The 19,864-nt window shown below is 44.9% G+C and overlaps 1 protein-coding gene across 1 annotated transcript; it reads right to left on the reverse strand.

Moving 5' to 3' along the window:
* Positions 1–247: 247 nt before the first annotated feature.
* On the reverse strand, positions 248–11,459 carry LOC135522583 (GTPase IMAP family member 4-like). The gene is made up of 3 exons (XM_064948985.1): positions 11,352–11,459; positions 9,802–10,554; positions 248–4,040 (listed from the first exon to the last, which is right to left on the reverse strand). The coding sequence occupies exons 1-3, from the start codon at positions 11,380–11,382 to the stop codon at positions 4,015–4,017; spliced, it is 810 nt and encodes a 269-aa protein (XP_064805057.1). The 5' UTR covers positions 11,383–11,459; the 3' UTR covers positions 248–4,014.
* Positions 11,460–19,864: the final 8,405 nt, after the last annotated feature.

Consider the following 19,864-nt stretch of genomic DNA (forward strand, 5'->3'; position numbering starts at 1 on the left):
ATGTTTTTATGTTACTTAGATTGACACATGGGTAATTCAATAGACTAAAGGAAAAGAGATAACCTATACTTGGAAAATTGTACTGAGGAAAATGTTGAATCACGAGCAGACCCTATAAATTTGTAGTCCACACATTGACCAGGAGATGTCAGTCTTGAAACAACACGCCATCATCAGCAAGTGCTTGCTGGTACATTTTTGCTTCAGATACTAACAAAAACAAACTACTGCAGGTCAAAGGTCATCTTCCATTTCATCAAAATATGAACTTTATTTAGATACTTTTTTTTTTTAATTGACTTGTCTACTACAGCAAAAGATATAACAGGGTGTTCACACAAACAAACAAAACAACAATTATATGGAAACAAAAGACAACTTAAGTTGCACTGACTAGAGAAGACACCTTCTACCACATATCTATTTTATTGACTCAGAACCCTTACATGAAAGTGTAACTCTCAGAATACAATGTAACAGCAAGACAAATCACCAATATGAATATATTTGTAAAATAGTTTGTATACAATATCAACATAGAAAACAGTCCGTGTTATACCCATCATTGGATGTTAGTTAGTGAATGGAGCTACTACTACTACTACTAGTATTGCTTCTCAGTATAGGAAGCAATTATAAAGAGTAAAGGAATATCATAATAATTATAATTATTACAATAATGACATAATAATAGACATCTTTTCCATCTTTATTCACAGTACTAAAGGACAGCTGCACTTCTTGATTTGGCTTCAATTTAGATTTGGTTCATTTAAGAAATGCTTAGCAGCCATGACTGAATTCAAACCTGAGTTTGTTTCGGGGTGTGGATTGATGTGGGTGTCTCGTGTGTTTGCAGGTGTGATGAGTTAGGCAAATTATTTCACCAATTACTGTAGCTTCAGCCGGGTTGGTGTGCGACAGTGGCAAAATTGGTTTGACTTTGGATAGCCTACCTCTGGGGGATAGTTAGAGACCATACAATAAATGACTATGTAAATGGGACAATATTTTCATGTTGCACATCTTTTAGTGGTCTGAAATGCATTCAATAGTTGTACATGCATTTCTACAATTTATATATTTGGTTTGAGGTTAAGTCATTGAAGTTTAAAGCCATTTACTTTTAAAAATACTGTCCCATGTACATTGTGTAATTTACTGATGATCCCTAACTAGCCCTTTAGGAATATAAAATGTCAAACCAAATTGAGGATTGGCATTATGATGGGGTCGCATGCAGCTGTGCTCCAAATGGATTAGTATTTGGGTGCTGCCAGCTGTAGGCATATGGGCAGGATTTAAATAAACCCAACCCACAGAAATAAGCAATTTTCAAAACAAGAAACCAAATCAATACCTTCATCATGGACCACATTGCAATACTGCAACAGATTAGTTAGGAATTAAACATAAAATTACCAATCTGAATAATTAAGAGACCACACTCAGAGGGTTATGGAAGCATATAGCTACCACAATTATAATATTAAAATGCAATGTGCCATTGATTTATCATTGTCCAACTTGCATTTAAAAACACATTTTCAGCAGCTATTCCCTTGCAAAGAAGGTAGGGTTTGATACATACAGATACATGAGCCTGATAAATAAAAATGCACATTTATCATTTCACACCCATATACAAAACCCAGACAAGGATATGTATATATATTCTCTACTAGTAGAGTAAAACAGTACCTGCACTTCAAGTGCTTGATAAAACACTATACACTTTTTGGTCACAATTGGGGTAGCTTTTAACAAACTTTTCCTTCACATTAACGTTTATTAAAAATGTCAAAAACATAATAGCGCAATCTAGCATGTGCTGTACACATTAGGTTAAGGGACTTCCTCGTCTCTGTCCCAGCCTCAGAGACTTGTCATGTACAGTAGTTTTCCCATGATCCTCACTTCATGAAGAAAACGGTAGATATACAGGGCCTATATTGGTACACATTTGACCTCTAAAGTCAGGCTTTTTTCAATCTTGTATAAATGTACAGTACCAGTCAAAAGTTTGGACACACCTACTCATTCCAGGGGTTTTATTTTTACTATGTTCTACATCGTAGAATAATAGTGAAGACATCAAAACTATGAAATAACACATATGGAATCATATATAGTAACCAAAAAAAAAGTGTTAAACAAATCAAAATATACTTTATATTTTAGATTCTTCAAAGTAGCCACCTTTTGCCTTGATGACAGCTTTGCACACTCTTGCATTCTTTCAAACTCTCCTTCTTGTTCAAATAGCCCTTACACAGTCTGGAGATGTGTTTTGGGTCATTGTCCTGTTGAAAAACAAGTGATAGTCCCACTAAACACGAACCAGATGGGATGGCCTATCGCAGCATGGTATCTATGCTAGTTAAGTGTGTCAAGAATTCTAAACAAATCACTGGCAGTGTCACCAGCAAGCATCCCCACACCTCCATGCTTCACTGTGGGAACCTTATCCTATCCTAATGAACTCATCCTCTGCAGCAGAGGTAACTCTGGTACTTCCTTTCCTGTGGCAGTCCTCATGAGAGCCAGTTTCATCATAGCACTTGATAGTTTCTTCAAGTGCAGTCGCAAAAACTAAGTTTTTTACATTTTCCAGAATGACTGACCATCATGTATTAAAGTAATGATGGACTGTTGTTTCTCTTTGCTTATTTGAGCTGTTCTTGTATACCACCTCTACCTTGGTCACAACACAACTGATTGGCTCAAACACATTAAGGAGGAAAGAAATTCCACAAATTAACTTTAAACAAGCAACAACTGTTAATTGAAATGGATTCCAGGTGACTAACTCATGCAGCTGGTTGAGAGAATGCCAAGAGTGTGCAAAGCTGTGGCTCCTATGAAGAATCTCAAATATATTTTCATTTGTTTAACACTTTTTTGGTTACTACATTATTCCATGTGTTATTTCATAGTTTAGTTTTGACGTCTTCACTATTATTCTACAATGTAGAAAACAGTAAAAATAAAGGAAAATCCTAGAATGAGTTGATGTCCAAACTTTTGACTGGTACTGTAATGTGATTTGCGTCTTACTTCATGTGCAAATCAGATACAATAAAATCCCCAAATATATTCATTGCATCAGAACTGTCATAGGTACGAGGTAGACCTAACAGTCTCAAAAAGCAAGAACAGCATCATCAGGGATCTCGCTAGATTTCAGAAATCTACATTTTCAAAACGCAGACCATCACAAAATCAAGGTTCCTATTTTATATTAAAAGTTTTCTTTTGTTGCTTCAAGAGTGATCAGGGACATGCAACTATAGTTTTCCTTCACATAAAATATATTAGTGCCACACATTCAGCAGAAAATAGCTTCATTATCATCAGATGACAACAGAAGTAAAACGCTATTTGGCCCGGCAGCCACATCATTTACTTAGGTTTTGCTTGAAGTTAATCGTACATTTTACCAGAGAAAAGCAGGCTACACCGATAAAATGTACTGAAGAAAAGTAGCTACACATCAGTCAGAGCGCTGTTTTCTGATAGAATGCCCCTTCGTGAATTCTCATTGGAATGTAGAATTGCAACTGAAGCAACAAAAAAAAGAAGCCTGATGCCGAGCAGCAATTACAAGAAGCATTTTAGATCTGTGTTTACAAAATACAGCAAGATATCTATGGGTTTTATCTTTTTTTCCCACCTGTGGTGTGATAAACGCAGAATTCCGCATTAACGTGACCCCTGATCATGTTAGCCTACATCCAGTTACAGATAACTATTATTTATATAAAATGGTACAGAGATTAAGTCTTAAAGGTTTAAAAGAATCTGGTCCTGTATTCATAAAGCATCTCAGAGTAGGAGTACTGATCTAGGATCAAGTCGCCCCCCCCCCACCCATTCATTATGATCTAAAAGGGGAACTGATCGTAGATCAACATTCCTACTCTGAGACACTTTATGAATAGAGGCCCTGAGGTTGGGGTAACGTATGGACATAGAGCTCTGAAATCAGTACTGCGGTGGCTCACCAGCTCTCCTTCAGTCAGTCAGTCCATCCACTGAATCTGAAAATGGACACATAATAACAGACAAGGATTACTTCAGATGTACAGTACCAGCCAAAAGTTTGGACACACACATTCAAGGGTTTTTCTTTATTTTCACTATATTCTACAATTTTTCCCTGTGAATGCGTTTGAGCCAATAAGTTGTGTTGTGACAAGGTAGGAGTGGTATACAGAAGATAGCCCTATTTGGTAAAAGACCAAGTCCATAATATGGCAAGAACAGCTCAAATAAACAAAGAGAAACGACAGTCTATCATTACTCTAAGACATGTAGGTCAGTCAACATTTCAAGAACTTTTAAAGTTTCTTCAAGTGCAGTCACAAAAACCATCAAGCGCTAGAATGAAACTGGCTCTCACAAGGACCGCCACAGGAAAGGAAGAACCAGAGTTACCTTTGCTGAAGAGGATAAGTTCATTAGAGTTACCAGCCTCAGAAATTGCAGTCCAAATAAATGCTTCACAGAGTTACAGTAACAGACACATCTCAACATCAACTGTTCAGAGCGGACTGTGTGAAATCAGGCCTTTATGGTCGAATTGCTGCAAAGAAACCACTACTAAAGGACACCAATAAGAAGAAGAGACTTGTTTGGGACAACAAACACGCGCAATGGACATTATACCAGTGGAAATCTGTCCTTTGGTCTGATGAGTCCGAATTTGAAATGTTTGGTTCCAACCGCAATGTCTTTGTGAGACACAGTGTAGGTGAACAGATGATCTCCGCATCTGTGTTTCTCACCCTGAAGCATGGAGGAGGTGTAATGGTGTGGGGGTGCTTTGCTGGTGACACTATCAGTGATTCATTTGGAATTCAAGGCACACTTAACCAGCATGGCTACCACAGAATTCTGCAGTGATACACATCCCACCTGGTTTGTGCTCAGTGGGACTATCATTTGTTTTTTGACAGGACAATGTCCCAACACACCTCCAGGCTATGTAAGGGCTATTTGACTAACAAGGAGAATGATCAAGAGCTACATCAGATGACCTGGCCTCCACAATCACCTGACCTCAACCCAATTGAGATGGGTTGAGATGAGTTGGACTGCAGAGTGAAGGACAAGCAGCCAACAAGTGCTCCGCACATGTGGGAACTCCCCCTTGGAAAAGCATTCTAGGTAAAGCTGGTTGAAAGGAGGCCAACAGTGTGCAAAGTTGTCAAGGCAAAGGGTGGCTGCTTTGATGAATCTAAAATATAAAGTATATTTTGAGTTGTTTAAAACCTCTTGATACTCCCCATCCCGGATCCGGGATCGTGAATAAAGCCTCAGGCTCATTAGCATAACGCAACGTTAACGATTTCTGAAAATCGAAAATAATGCGCCTGCTCTCAAGCTTAGCCTTTTCTTAACAACACTGTCATCTCAGATTTTCAAAATATGCTTTTGAACCATAGCAAATCACTAATTTGTGTAAGAGTATGCTAAGCTAGCTTAGCATTTTGAGTAGCATTTAGCACGCAACATTTTCACAAAAACCAGCTAACCAAATAAATAAAATCATTTACCTTTGGATGTTTTCAATGAGGAGACTCTCAGTTACATAGCAAATGTTCAGTTTTTCTGAAAGAATCTTTGTGTAGGAGAAATCGCTCCGTTTTGTACATCACATTTGGCTACCGAAACGAACCGAAAATTCAGTCACCAAAACGTCAAACTTTTTCCGAATTAACTCCATTATATCGACCAAAACATGGCAAACGTTGTTTAGAATCAATCCTCAAGGTGTTTTTTCACATATCTCTTCATTGATATGCAGTTCGTGGAAGCCTGCTTTCCCCTCAGAATCGCATGGAAAAATACCAGCAGCTGAAAAAGACGCACCAATTTCGACGGAGGACACCGGGCGGACACCTGGAAAATGTAGTCTCTTATGGTCAATCTTCCAATGATATGCCTACAAATACGTCACAATGCTGCAGACACCTTGGGGAAACGACAGAAAGGGCAGGCTCATTCCTCTCGCATTCACAGCCATATAAGGAGACAATGGAAAACGGAGCCTCAAAAATCCTGCTGGTTTCCTGGTTGCCGTTTCATCTTGGTTTTGCCTGTAGCTCCCGTTCTAGGGCACCCACAGACAATATCTTTGCAGTTCTGGATAATTCAGAGTGTTTTCTTTCCAAAGCTATCAATTATATGCATAGTCGATCATCTTTTTGTGACAAAATATCTTGTTTAAAACGGGAACGTTTTTCATCCAAAAATGAAATTGCGCCCCTAGAGTTTCAAGACGTTAACACTTTTTTGGTTACTACATGATTCCATATCTGTAATTTCATAGTTTTGATGTCTTCACTATTATTCTACAATGTAGAAAATAGTCCAAATAAAGAAAAACCCTGGAATGAGTAGGTGTGTCCAAACGTTTGACTGTTACTGTATATGTAATATCTAATGATACACCGATATGACAGTTTTGGCCGATACAAATATTTTCCTTGCAAAAAAACCCAGATACAGATATTTGACGTTTTTGCGGCCTTTTAAGCATTCTAGTACGGCGCACAATTGGCCCAGCGTCATCCAGGATGTCATTGTAAATAAGAATTTGTTTTTAACTAACTTGCCTAGTTACACACACACCACACTGAGCAAAAAGTTATTTTTTTGGGGCATTTACGTATGTCCCCATTACCAGCAAAACATAATCAAAACCTATTTCTTTCACTCACTTGCTGTTTCGTTGTTCTTTTGTTGAGTCGTTTCATTCTCAACCAGGATTTCTATGGAACGTCGTTTGGGTCTTTGCTTGTCAAAAAAAGATACACGTCAAATAACACTATTTGACGTGTTAAATAACGACAATCTGTTTTAGTAGCAAGCTAACTATATAGCTAGGTGTCATCATCTAAAATAACCCTAATTTATAAGACAGTTCTTACTTGATTAATGGTGGTCGGACCCATCTATGTGAAGCTAGCCACAATAAGGATTAGCCACAATCGTGCACTTTGTGGCTCGCCTTCTAAATAAAAGTATGGCATAATTCTACTATTTGTATTCAATTGCATCACTGTCAATGACAGTTTTATTTTGAAGGTAAACGGCAAATTCCGCTATTGTGCCTAATCATTATTGTGACTAGCTTCACAACACATTACTTGGTCTGGTTGAGCCACTAGCAAGATGAAGCTAGCTAGCTGCATATAACGCTAGCTTTGGGCAATAGGGTTAAGTAGCTGGCTAGCTATTTATTTTTATGTACTGAACTTCAATTTCAATAGGCGAACAAAAAGTGGCAACCTAGCTAATACTTACAAAGGTTCCTAAACCATTGCTAAGAATAATGAAAATGACTGCAGTTTCAACTCGTCATTGTTTTCAGGCTGGTTGTATTGGTGATAGCTAGGTACCAAGCAAAAAGCTAGCTACCTCGGAAGTTGCGGTCAAACAAATTATGCTTTATTACCAATGCGGTATTGTAAACTAGAGGCCGACCGATTATGATTTTTCAATACCGATACCGATTACTGGAGGACCAAAAATACCAATACCGATTAATCAGACGATTTTTTAAAATGTATTTGTAATAATGACAATTACAACAATACTGAATTAACACTTATTTTAACTTAATATAATACATCAATAAAAATCTATTTAGCCTCAAATAAATAATGAAACATGTTCAATTTGGTTTAAATAATGCAAAAACAAAGTGTTGGAGAAGAAAGTAAAAGAGCAATATGTGCCATGTAAAAAAGCTAACATTTCAGTCCTTGCTCAGAACCTGAGAACATATGAAAGCTGGTGGTTCCTTTTAACATGAGTCTTCAATATTCCCAGCTAATAAGTTTTAGGTTGTAGTTATTATAGGACTATTTCCCTCTATACCATTTGTATTTCATTAACCTTTGACTATTGGATGTTCTTATAGGTACTTTAGTATTGCTTGTGGAACAGTATGGCTTCCAACCCTCTCCTCGCTCCTCCCTGGACACGAACCAGCAACACAACGACAACAGCCACCATTGAAGCAGCGTTACCCATGCAGAGCAAGGGAAACAACTAATAGAAAGCTCAGAGCGAGTGACGTTTGAAACGCTATTAGCTCGCACCACGCTAACTAGCTAGCCATTTCACTTTGGCTACACCAGCCTCATGTCGGGAGTTGATAGGCTTGAAGTCATAAACAGCACAATGCTTGATGCACAACGAAGAGCTGCTGGCAAAACACACAAAAGTGCTGTTTGAATTAATGCTTACACGCCTGCTTCTGCCTACCACCGCTAAGTCAGATCCTTGCATGCTCAGTCAGATTATACACAATGCAGGACACGCTAGATAATATCTAGTAATATCATCAACCATGTGTAGTTAACTAGTGATCATGATTGATTGTTTTTTATAAGATAAGTTAAATTCTAACTAGCAACTTACCTTGGCTTACTGCATTTGCGTAACAAGTCTCCTTGTGGAGTGCAACGAGAGAGAGGCAGATCGTTAATACGTTGGACTAGTTAACTGTAAGGTTGCAAGATTGGCTCCCCTGAGCTGACAAGGTGAAAATCTGTCGTTCTGCCCCTGAACAAGGCAGTTAACCCACCGTTCCTAGTCCGTCATTGAAAATAAGAATGTGTTCTTAATTGACTTGCCTAGTTAAATAAATTTATTTATTTTTTATATACCATTTAAAAATATAAAAAATACATAAAAAAATAAAATAAAATTGCCGCCCAAAAATACCGATTTCCGATTGTTATGAAAACTTGAAATCAGCCCTAATTAAATCGGCCATTCTGATTAATCGGTCGACCTTTATTGTAAACACATCGTTTGTGGCTGGTGTTTGCAGACTTTTTTGTACAGCTTTGAGTGCTACTGTATATTTTTTGACATGCAAAGACCCAAACGGCGTTCGATAGTATGTATGTCGTGAAGCTAATAGCAGTGACGCTATTACTGTGTAACTCCGGTAGGGCAACATCTGAAATATAGCACACTTGGTAGTGTGTACCGGTGCTCGACCAGTCGGCGAAAGCCAACAGCACCCATGACAGAGAACAGTTGACTGTCAAAGGCAATGAATTCCATTATCTTAGCTTTCATGGATTTCGCCTTTGAGTTGAAATGTTCTTACCCTTTCAAATGAATGCTCGACTTGTTGACTGCTCAATCCACACAGCAGACATTGTGTGGGCTAGGTTAGGAATGCTGTGTTGAACGTGTCGTGCAACATTTTACGTGGCGTTGTCACATTATATAGGTATGCACAGTAGCTTTGACATTGTTTTTTAACAATCGCCGTTAAACTTGATATCGGGCCGATACCGATGTTGGCATTTTTAGCTAACATCAGCCAATTCCGATATATCGTGCATCCCTAGTAATATCATTGGTATAACTATCATTGTCTTCACGTCTATGTGAAACTATCTTGTTAAAGACTCGTTCATTGAAGTATTGATATTACTATAGAGGAATATTGCCTTGTCCTGGACAATCATCATGGATTCTTCTCTATTCCCAAGCAGCAGACATGGGATAAGAGGAGAGATAGTTGGGAAAGAAAATGAAGGAAGAAATGTAAGGAGGGGGAGAGGATTTACTTGGTACAATGTACATAACTACCACATGAGTAATTCAAATACAGTTACCCTAAGTGGAATAATACAGCAGTAATGCAAGTACTAATTTTGCAGAGAAGAGCAAGGATTATAAATTTCACCCCGTGTGAGGTTTAGCCTATGAGACTGCTGTTACCTGGTACAAGACTATATCTGAGTTGTCAGTAAAGCTGTCACTCACTGTGGGGCGGGTCCATGTCGGCCAATCCTACGGCAGAATTCACTTTGGGCCTTGCTCCAAGCTCCCGGTTCTGGGTTTGGTTCTGATTCTGGCCCAGAGGTTTCTTCTCCTCCACATCCTCTGGGTTATAGATGCCCTCCTCCGCCACCACCTTCTCTATCTTCTCCATAAGCTGCCGCAGCTGAGGGTGCTCCCCAAATATGTAGTTGCTGATGACAAAGTACCGCATCTTGCACTTTTCCAGCACCCACTGCAGATCCTTCCCCTCTCGCTTGATGTGCCTCTCGATGGACATGTTCCTCAGCACATCTGCCCAGGTGAACACCACGATGGTATGCCTCCACACACGCTCCCCGAACAGAGCCAAGTGCTCCTCGATGCGGGCCCGGTCCACCTCGGTAAACATGCCCACAGGGATGACCAGCAAGAAAGCGTGGGGGCCCAGGGGCCCGCACATGGAGGCGCCCCGCACCATCTCCTGCTGGTAGACTGGTGGCGTGGACTGTGTCGAGAACCAGCCCGGCGTGTCTATTACCGTCACCTGGCGCCCCTCCACCTCAGTCTGACGCTTGACGCAGAATTCAGCCGCCCGCTCCAGGCGGAACTCCTCGTGGCCCAGTATGGTGTTGCCTGTCAGGCTCTTCCCAGGCCACCTCCAGCCCAACAGCACCAGCCTCAACTCAGTTAGATGGTTGGCTTCCCGGGCTGCTGCCACCAGCCTCGTCTCTTCCTCCTCTGGGTCAGGAGCATCTCCTGGGAGTACAAACATCACAACTCATTAGCAAGGACTTTTTAGCTAATACTGTTTTAGTCCCCGTTTCTGCAATTACGTTTTGATAAAGGAAACTTGTAGCAACAAGCCATACCTCCACTTTAGCATGTTTATCAGTAATTACATATCAAAGTTCTTCCGCTGTATAGACAATATTGGCAACTATGTTCGTTGCTAACTTTATTCTGAACATTAGACTAATTACACTGACATGCCAATTAAGATCACACTACTGGCAACATTTTTATAGGCTAGAAACTTTACAACCATACCGTAAGTGAACCACGCAGTTTAGCTACAGAATCTTTAGTTGGTGGTGCATAATCATTTTTATCAAGTTCAAATCCCTTTAATAAAGCCAGTGTATAAACGAGTCATAGCCTGCCTTTCTACATTGAGATCAATGACTAGTTAGTTACTGTATCACTTTAATTCGTTCGTGTCAACATTCAAATCCAGCCAGCTCATCTCCTGTGTGGCTATGGTTGAAACCGGATCTTGCTCTGTATCAGCCGAATTATTCTAACATTTGACTCATAGTGACCCGGTCTGAAGCAGTAAACTAGCTAGTTAAGTGAAACGTGTCACGTTCAGTGTTAGTTTAAACTGCATAGTTAACCAAACTAGCTAGCCAATGTAGCTAACGTTATTTAGCTTACGTTAGCGATGTTGTTACTGTTAACCTTCAGTGAACTATCGATAACCTTATCTTAATACGTTTTGTTCGATGAGTTGTATCGATTTACTTGAGACACCGTTTGTCTTTTAGAAGACCCACCTATTGATTGCACTTCTTTCTCCGATTCCATGTCGCTGTTTTGTTTTCCAAAGTTGAATCAGAGCTAGATGAGACAAGATATTTCACCAGATGTATAAATGTGAGACATCCGGTTAGCGTTTCCTCTCACTACCAAATATGGTAGTGAGAGAAAGCCCGTTTGCCGGCAGTGGGAGAACATTGAGCTTGATGGATTTTGGCTGACATTCTGCTAATTTTCTCATCAATGATCTCCATACAGTTTTCTGTTTCTAAAACTAGAATCTATAACCAACAGAGTGCACTAAGTTTGGTAGACTTGACTTACCTAAATGTTTATAGAGATTACTTTGTTTTGGACGAGTGCACTAGATAATGAGCATTTTCCTGAAGAACGTCATATCGTCACAAATGGTCTTCATCCTCTTCTTGGCGGTAGATGGCTTGTCCCAAGTAGATATCTAGCTGTCTATATAGAGCAGGGGTGTCAAAGTCAAATGGACGGAGGGCCAAATAAAAAATTTAGCTACAAGCCGAGGGCCGGACTGTTCGAATGTTCATTGAAATTTTTTTAAATGACGCATATAGTCTAGTGAACCTAATTGAACCTACTGAAAACCTAACAAATATATTCCAATATGATCAGATAAATAAAGCAATATTTTCTTATGGCTCTGTCAGTAATCTTTAATTTTCAACAGACACAAAAGACAAATTTCCTTTATATAAAAATCCCCATAACATGAACATTAAATGAAAGAAACCGGTATTCAAGGCACCATCAGTAGCCTATATTTTCTATTTTAGCAAAAGTGGGCTAAATTTACTTCAAAGAAAAAAACAATAATAGCAATTTTCTATCATCCACTCAACTGAAATATTTTTAAAATATAATTGGATTGAAATACAATAAAATAAAGTGCAAAAATCTATTAATCAAAAACAACACTTTGTTTAAGGAGAAGTAACATGCAGTGAAAACAAATATTAAACTTTAACTTTTAAACTTGAACTGAGTAAAAACTCTAAATATGTGATTGCACAGTAATGTTCACTTGTTTGAGGTTGAGGGTGATACTTGGTGGTGTCCCATCTTTTCCACAAGTTCATCAATGTTCGGGGTAAGGCTCTGAACTGAGGAAATCCTCAGAATTGAGTGGAGGTGTTCAGCAGTAAGTCGACTTCTGTGTGATGTTTTGTTCAGGTTCATCAAAGAAAAAAGTTGTTCACACAGGTATGTGCTGCCAAACATAGACAACGTTTGAGCAGCCTGGATGCGCAGCTGGGGCATTGTGTCGGGGAGGAAACGGGCGAACTCCGCAGCACCCACTGCCGCATATTTTGCCCTCAGTGCATCATTGCATTGGAGGTCAATCAACTCCATTTGGAGGTTTGGTGGTGAGCTTTCCACGTCAACAGCAAATGGGTTACCGAGCAGTTCCAACCTGCTTTTTTGTGCTTCAAAGTCAGCAAATCGGCGTCGAAAGTCAGCGGCAAGCATACCTATTTTATCAGCCAACTGTGCGCTCGGGAACGCACTGGTAGAGAGCTTCTCTTTCATGGTCTGGCAGCTGGGAAAGTGGCTCAAATTTTCTTTCCGCATCTGCGTCTCCCACAGAGTCAGTTTGGTTTTAAATGCCTTCACTGTACTGTACATATCAGAGATGACATGATCCCGACCCTGCAGCTGCAAGTTCATTGCATTCAGATGACTCGTAATGTCACACAGAAAAGCCATTTCACACAGAAACATTTCGTCTCGGAGTTGTGTTGTGTCTTTCCCTTTGCTGTCCAAGAACAGACAAATCTCCTCACGAAGCTCGAAACATCTTTGAAGCACCTTTCCCTGGCTTAGCCATCGCACCTCTGTGTGATAAGGCAAATCACCATGCTCCGTTTCTAACTCCGTCAGAAATGCCTTGAACTGGCGGTGATTCAAACCTTTGGCTCTGATAAAGTTAACTGTGCGCGTGATGATGCTCATTACATGCTCCATTTTCAAGGCTTTACCGCACAACGCTTCCTGGTGTATGATACAATGATAAGCTGTCAGCTCACCTGTCGCGTTTTCCTCTTGCATCTTTTCCCGTATCTTCGCCACCAGTCCGCTCCTGTGTCCACACATCGCAGGTGCTCCGTCGGTTGTCAAACCCACGAGTTTTTCCCAAGGCAGCTCCATCTCATTTACACATCTTGACACCTCTTCATACAAATCATGCCCCGTAGTTGTGCCATGCATAGGACGTAAAGCCAAAAACTCCTCTGTCACGCTTAGGCTGGAGTCCACTCCGCGGATGAAAATTGACAACTGGGCAATGTCAGAAATGTCGGTGCTCTCATCCACAGCCAAGGAATATGCAATGAAATCTTTTCCCTTTTTCACAAGCTGCTCTTTTAGATTGATGGACAACTGGTCTACTCTCTCGGCAATGGTGTTTCTGCTCAGACTCACATTTAAAAAGAGTTGCCTTTTTTCTGGGCAAACTTCGTCACAAACTTTAATCATGCAGTTTTTGATGAAATCCCCCTCCGTAAATGGCCGGGCTGATTTAGCGATCTCTTCTGCCAAAATAAAACTGGCCTTGACAGCAGCCTGGCCTTGTGATTTGGCTTTTTTGAACAGAGCCTGTCGAGATTTGAGGCCTCGTTTTAATTCCTCTGCCTTTTGTAGCCTTTGTTCCATGTCCATATTCTTGTTTTTGTCCGCGTGTTTCGTTTCATAATGTCGTCTCAGATTATACTCTTTCAGTACCGCCACACTTTCTCCACACAGAAGACACACAGGTTTTCCAGCTACCTCCGTGAACATATACTCCGACTCCCACCTTGTTTGAAACCCCGGTTCTCAGTGTCCACCTTCCGTTTTGCCATTTTTGATGGGTATCTGAAAGTTAATTTTACTGTGATGCTGACGACTGCTGTGCCAATAAATATTGAAATGAAGCAGCCTACTGCTCGGTGCGTCACCGTTGCATTGTGGGAAATGTAGTATTGGTGCGTGTAAAAGATCTGCGGGCTGCCGGCTTGCTGCGGTCTGCGGGCCGGTTCTAATAATAAATCAAGATCATCCCAGGGGCCGTAAAAAACCTTCTCGCGGGCCGGATGTGGCCCGCGGGCCTTGACTCTGACATATGTGATATAGAGGAAGAGCTTTGATTTGTAATTGCTGATAAACGTGCTAAAGTGGAGGTATGGCTTGTTGCTTCAAGCTTACTTTATCACCACGTAATTGCAGAAACGGGACTAAAACAGTATTAGGTGAACAGTCCGTGCTAATGAGTTGTGATGTTCACACACAAAAAACACTTACTTTGCTTAAATAGCTAGAAATCGATTCCTTTGCAAGTTTTCCTCAATACTAGTACTCCTGTGAATCCACTTTTTTTCACGATAAGAAACACGTCATCAATAAATACATTGTTTACTGTAAAATGGATGGGAGGAAAATCCAATTTCCAACAGACGCTGAACGGTATGTAATAAATACTAAAGATGCATTTGGAGCGATTATTGCATGGTGAGGCACACGTCATTGGTTGTATAATCAGTAGAGTGCTGTATCCACGACTACCCATCGAATCAATCACCAAAGCAATGTTCACTGTTAGATAAAACATGCTAGCTACCAGTAATGAAACAAATCTATAGCTGGATTTTTAACACAACTAGCATGAGGCAGCAAGGCTAGCTAACAATAGTGTAATGACCTGACTAGATCATAAATGAACAATTGTCCAGACAGAGGCTTGAGTTTGCGAATTGACGGTTTATTAAACCAACTTTACACAGGCTACTGTTTGGGCCGTAGCACACGCCAAAAAGATGACAGATAACCCACAAGCCAATCGTGACCTTCTCTTGGGAAGCCCAGACGTAAGAGAGAGAGAATAAAGGCTGAACCTGGTCTTAACTTCCAATGCTCCATCCCCCTGCCCAACCCCCCTCCACGCCACTCCGCCAACCACCAGGATGCCCGGCATCAGAACATTCCAGGCATTCCCGTGATTGGCAGATAGCAGGTTGATTGACATGTCGGACCCCGCGAACACCGGGTACTGGTCAGTACAACACAACCACTTCCTAGCCTAACACATAACACACAGCTGTCTGTGCGGGTCGCTACACAGCCCCCCCCCCCCCCCAAAGTCCCTCGTCCCCGAGGGAACAAACAAAGTCTCTGAAGCGACCCGGAGGTCTCCTTTGCCTGCGTGGCCATGATGGTCGCAGAGTGCCCCTCTGGGAACCAGGGGATGAAGGCAGGGATATGGGGGACAAGGAAGCGGGAACGGGTAATACAGTCCGTGGCTCTGGGGAACCACGCGGTGACACAGGGGGGGAGACGGGGAGTGGGCTGTCTGGAGCCTTGTCTGCGGCACCTGAGGGTGGGTGCCTGGAGAATGTCATTGCCAGAGAGGGGAATTGTCGGGGTTCCTGGGGTTTGGGGAAAAGAGGCCCCTCTGTATGGGGCTAACCTGTCCCGGTGCAGTGCCACCTTTCTCCCCTTGGGAGGAAGCTGCACCCGGTACACAACCTCCCCTACCCTCTCCAGGACACTGCAGGGTCCCACCCAGTGACTGTCCAACTTGGGGCATCTGACTTTTTTCCTTAGGGGGCTGTAGACCCAGACCAGCTCCCCAGCCACAAAGTGCCTTCCCCGGGTGTGCACGTCATAGTTCCTTTTCTGCCTCACACTTGCATTCACCAGCTGCTCTCTGGCGAAGGTGTGGGCTGTCTCCAGGCGGTCCTGGAGTCTCCGGGCATACTCCGGCCCCGGAGGAACATGAGGGCTATCCAGGGGCCGACCAAACGCCATCTCCGCAGGGGTGCGGATCTCTCTCCCCAGCATGAGGAGGGCAGGCGTGCAGGAGGTGGAGTCTTGGACAGCGGAGCGGCATGCCATGAGGACCATAGGCAGGTGCTTGTCCCAGTCACGCTGGTGTTTGGAAGAGACGATGGCCAGCTGCTGTCCAAGCGTTTTGTTGAAGCGCTCCACAAGGCCATCACTTTGAGGATGGAGAGGAGTAGTGTGGGTCTTGTGCATACCCAGCCTCTCACACATGGTGGCGAACACACGGGACTCAAAGTTTCTCCCTTGGTCGCTGTGGATGGACTCTGCAGCTCCAAACCTGCTGAACATCCCCGCTGTCAGGGCGTCGACGATGGTCTCTGCCTCCTGGTCAGGCAGAGCATAGGCTTCGGGCCATTTTGTGAAATAGTCCATGGCCGTGAGCACCCAGCGGTTTCCACTGTCTGTGGTGGGGAACGGCCCAACTACATCCACTCCCACTCTCTCCATGGGAGCCCCCACTGGGAACTGTTGGAGCTGAGCATGAGAGTGGCCTGGGGGGCCCTTTCTCGCTGTGCAGTTGTCACAGCGGCGACAAAAGTCCTCCACATCCCTCTTGTGCTGCCCCCAGTAGAAGCCCTGACGGAGACGGCGCAGTGTTTTTGTGACCCCAAAGTGTCCAGTCCCCACCCCCCCATGAGTACTCTGGAGCACAGCCTCCCGCAATGCTTTTGGGACCACCACCTGCCACCTCTCCTCTCCCATAGCTGACTCCTTCCATGCCCGCTGTAGCACGCCATCAGCCAGCCGCAGTCTCTCAAACTTCGACCACAACCCTTTGGTCGCGAGTGAGAGCACTGTCACCTCTTCCCATGGTGGCCTCACCTGCGCCTCTACCCACTGTAGCACTGGCTGTAGGTCTGTGTCCCGTCCCTGCTGCTGCCGCCATTCAGCCACGTCGACAGTCTGCAGCTCGCAGCAGACAGGCCCGCTCGCCCGACACACTGTGGCACAGACACCCTCCTCTGCCCGCAGCTCTCTCTCCCGTCCCTCTCTCCGTTCACAGTGGCGGCAGCCATCTGCAGTACAGGGCCGACGGGACATGGCGTCGGCGTTGGAGTGGCGTGCCCCTGCCCTGTGCACCACCGTGAAGTCATACGGCTGGAGCTCCTCCAACCAGCGTGCCACCTGCCCCTCTGGCTCTCTGAAAGACATGAGCCACTGGAGAGCAGAGTGGTCAGTCCTTACAGTAAAGGGCAGACCACCCAGGTAGTACTTGAAGTGTTTGACGGAAGCCACAACAGCCAAGAGCTCCCGCCGGGTGACACAGTAGCGGCGCTCATGTTTGTCAAATGTTTTGCTGAAGTACGCCACCACTCTCTCCCCCTCTGGCCCCACCTGGGCCAGCACCCCACCCATGCCCACATTGCTCGCGTCTGTGTCCAGGATAAAGGGCAAGGTGAGGTCAGGGGGGGCGAGCACGGGGGCCTCGATCAGTGCACGTTTGAGGGTGTTGAACGCCTCCTCACACTCCACTGTCCAAGTGAAAGCCTTGACCTTCGGCAGCAGGCGGTTCAGTGGAGCAGCAACGCTTGAGAAGCCCCGTACAAACCTCCTGTAGTACGAGGCCAGGCCCAGAAAGCTCTTCAGCTGACGCTGGTCGGTGGGGGTGGGCCAGTCTCTGACAGCCCCTACCTTGTCCTCCATGGTGCTGATCCCCTCCTTCCCCACTCGGTGGCCCAAGAAGGACACCTCTCTCCTCATGAAGTGGCACTTCTCGGGGTGGAGCTTCAGACCTGCGGCAACCACCCTCTCCAGCACACGCCGTAGCGCCCCCAGGGCTGACTGGAAGGAGCTGCCATGGGCCAGGATGTCATCGAGGTATACCAGACACTGCTGTCGGGGGATGCCATCCAGCACCCTGTCCATCAAACGCTCAAAAGTAGCTGGAGCGTTGCACAGGCCAAAGCACAGGACCTTGAACTGCCAGTGTCCTCTGTTAGTGGAGAACGCAGTTTTGGCTCTGGCCTCTGGGGAGAGGGGCACCTGCCAGTAGCCACTGCGGAGGTCTAGTGAGGAGAACCAGGAGGACCCCTTAACCAGGTCCAGCGACTCATCGATATGTGGTATGGGGTATGAGTCCTTCCTGGTTACCTCATTCAGCCGCCTGTAGTCCGCACAGAACCTCAGCTTGCCCCCCTTCTTCGGAACCATGACGACTGGCGCCGCCCAGGGGCTGTCTGAGGGCTCAATGAAGTCTGCCCGCTGCATCTCCAACACAGCCTTGTCTGCCGCCTCCTGGCGTGCCAGCGGGATACGGCGGGGACGCATCTTGATGGGTCGAGCATCACCTGTGTCGATCTCATGCTGCACCAGATGAGTCTGACCCACCTCTTCCTCACTCAACGCAAAGCTGTCTCTGAATTCAAACAGCAACTGCCACAACCGTTCCTGCTGCTCGGGGTCAAAACCAACACAGTTCCTCCCCCATATCTTCCTCACTGCAGACAGTGTCCTCTCCTCTCCCATCTGGGGTAGCTGGGCTGGGGGGTTGCGGCCCGGGCTCACAGAGGGCTGTGTCATGGAGGTAGCTGGGGAATGTAACACACCGCCGTAGGTGACAGGGGGACTGGGGAAAAGTCACACACAGCTGTGGGGGAGGGGGCGCAGCCATGAGTCTCTGCTGCTTTAACTGTTGGAGTAAAGGGTTTGTTGGGTTGAGTGAATGTGACATTAGGGGGAGCCATGGTGACTTCCGTCCCTCCCTGGAAGCTCAGTGTGCCCCTATTTAGGTCTAGCTGGCAGCCTGTGCTCCTAAGAAAGTCCAACCCCAGGATACAAGGGTCCTGCACAGCCGCCACCCACACAGGATGACGCACAGTCCTGCCCCCTACTGTCAGAGTCATTATTCCCTTCCCTTTCATGGGTGCCAGCTCACCTGTGACTGTGCGGAGCTGCACAGTTGTAGGCTCACACTGAGTCCAACCTGGCACAATATCTGGCCTCACCAGGGTTACTGTGGACCCAGTGTCCACCAGGGCGGAGCAGGGCACCCCCTCCACAGTGACAGGGACATGACAAAAGTCCCCAACACAGGTCCGGCCAACCACAACAACAGGCTCCATCCGCTTGCCCTCGTCTGCTTCTGGGGGAAGTGGAGCCTTGCTTCCACGTCTGTGCCGGTGGGCTCCTCCTGAAGATGATGGTGGTTGGGATAGAAAGCCAGGGGTCCGCACTACCCGGTCTATGCGGACCCCGAGCCGTTTCCCTGAGTTCTGGGGGACATGGGGCAATCTCGGCGCAGATGGCCTGGCTGGCCACAACCCCAGCAGACCCTGGGACCAGGGCTTGTGTTTCGTGCCGCCTGTAGCGACACAGCCCGAATGAGTTTTGTCATTTCAGCCACCCAAGCAGGCTTTTCCGGCTCCGGGCTGCTCTGCCCCCCAGCTCGCACAGAGGGTGTGTCTCCCTGCACCCCCACCAAAGCCCCAGCTGAAGCCCCAGCCCACACCAGCTCCCTCTCCAAAGCCATCTCCAAGGCTGTCTGCAATGACTCAGGATGAGCCAGCTGGGTCTGTATGCGCAGCTCCGTAGGAGAGAGCGCCCGTATGAACTGGTCCCGTGCTAGCTCGCTCTGCACGGAGGGGGCATGTGAGCATATGCCCGCCGAGAGAGGCTCTCAATGTCATTAGCTAGCACCCGTAGAGGCTCTCCAGGCTGCCTGCGTCTATTACTCAGTTCGGAGCGC

This window comes from Oncorhynchus masou, chromosome 30 (assembly GCF_036934945.1).
Source record: "Oncorhynchus masou masou isolate Uvic2021 chromosome 30, UVic_Omas_1.1, whole genome shotgun sequence".
NCBI classification, from domain to species: domain Eukaryota; kingdom Metazoa; phylum Chordata; class Actinopteri; order Salmoniformes; family Salmonidae; genus Oncorhynchus; species Oncorhynchus masou.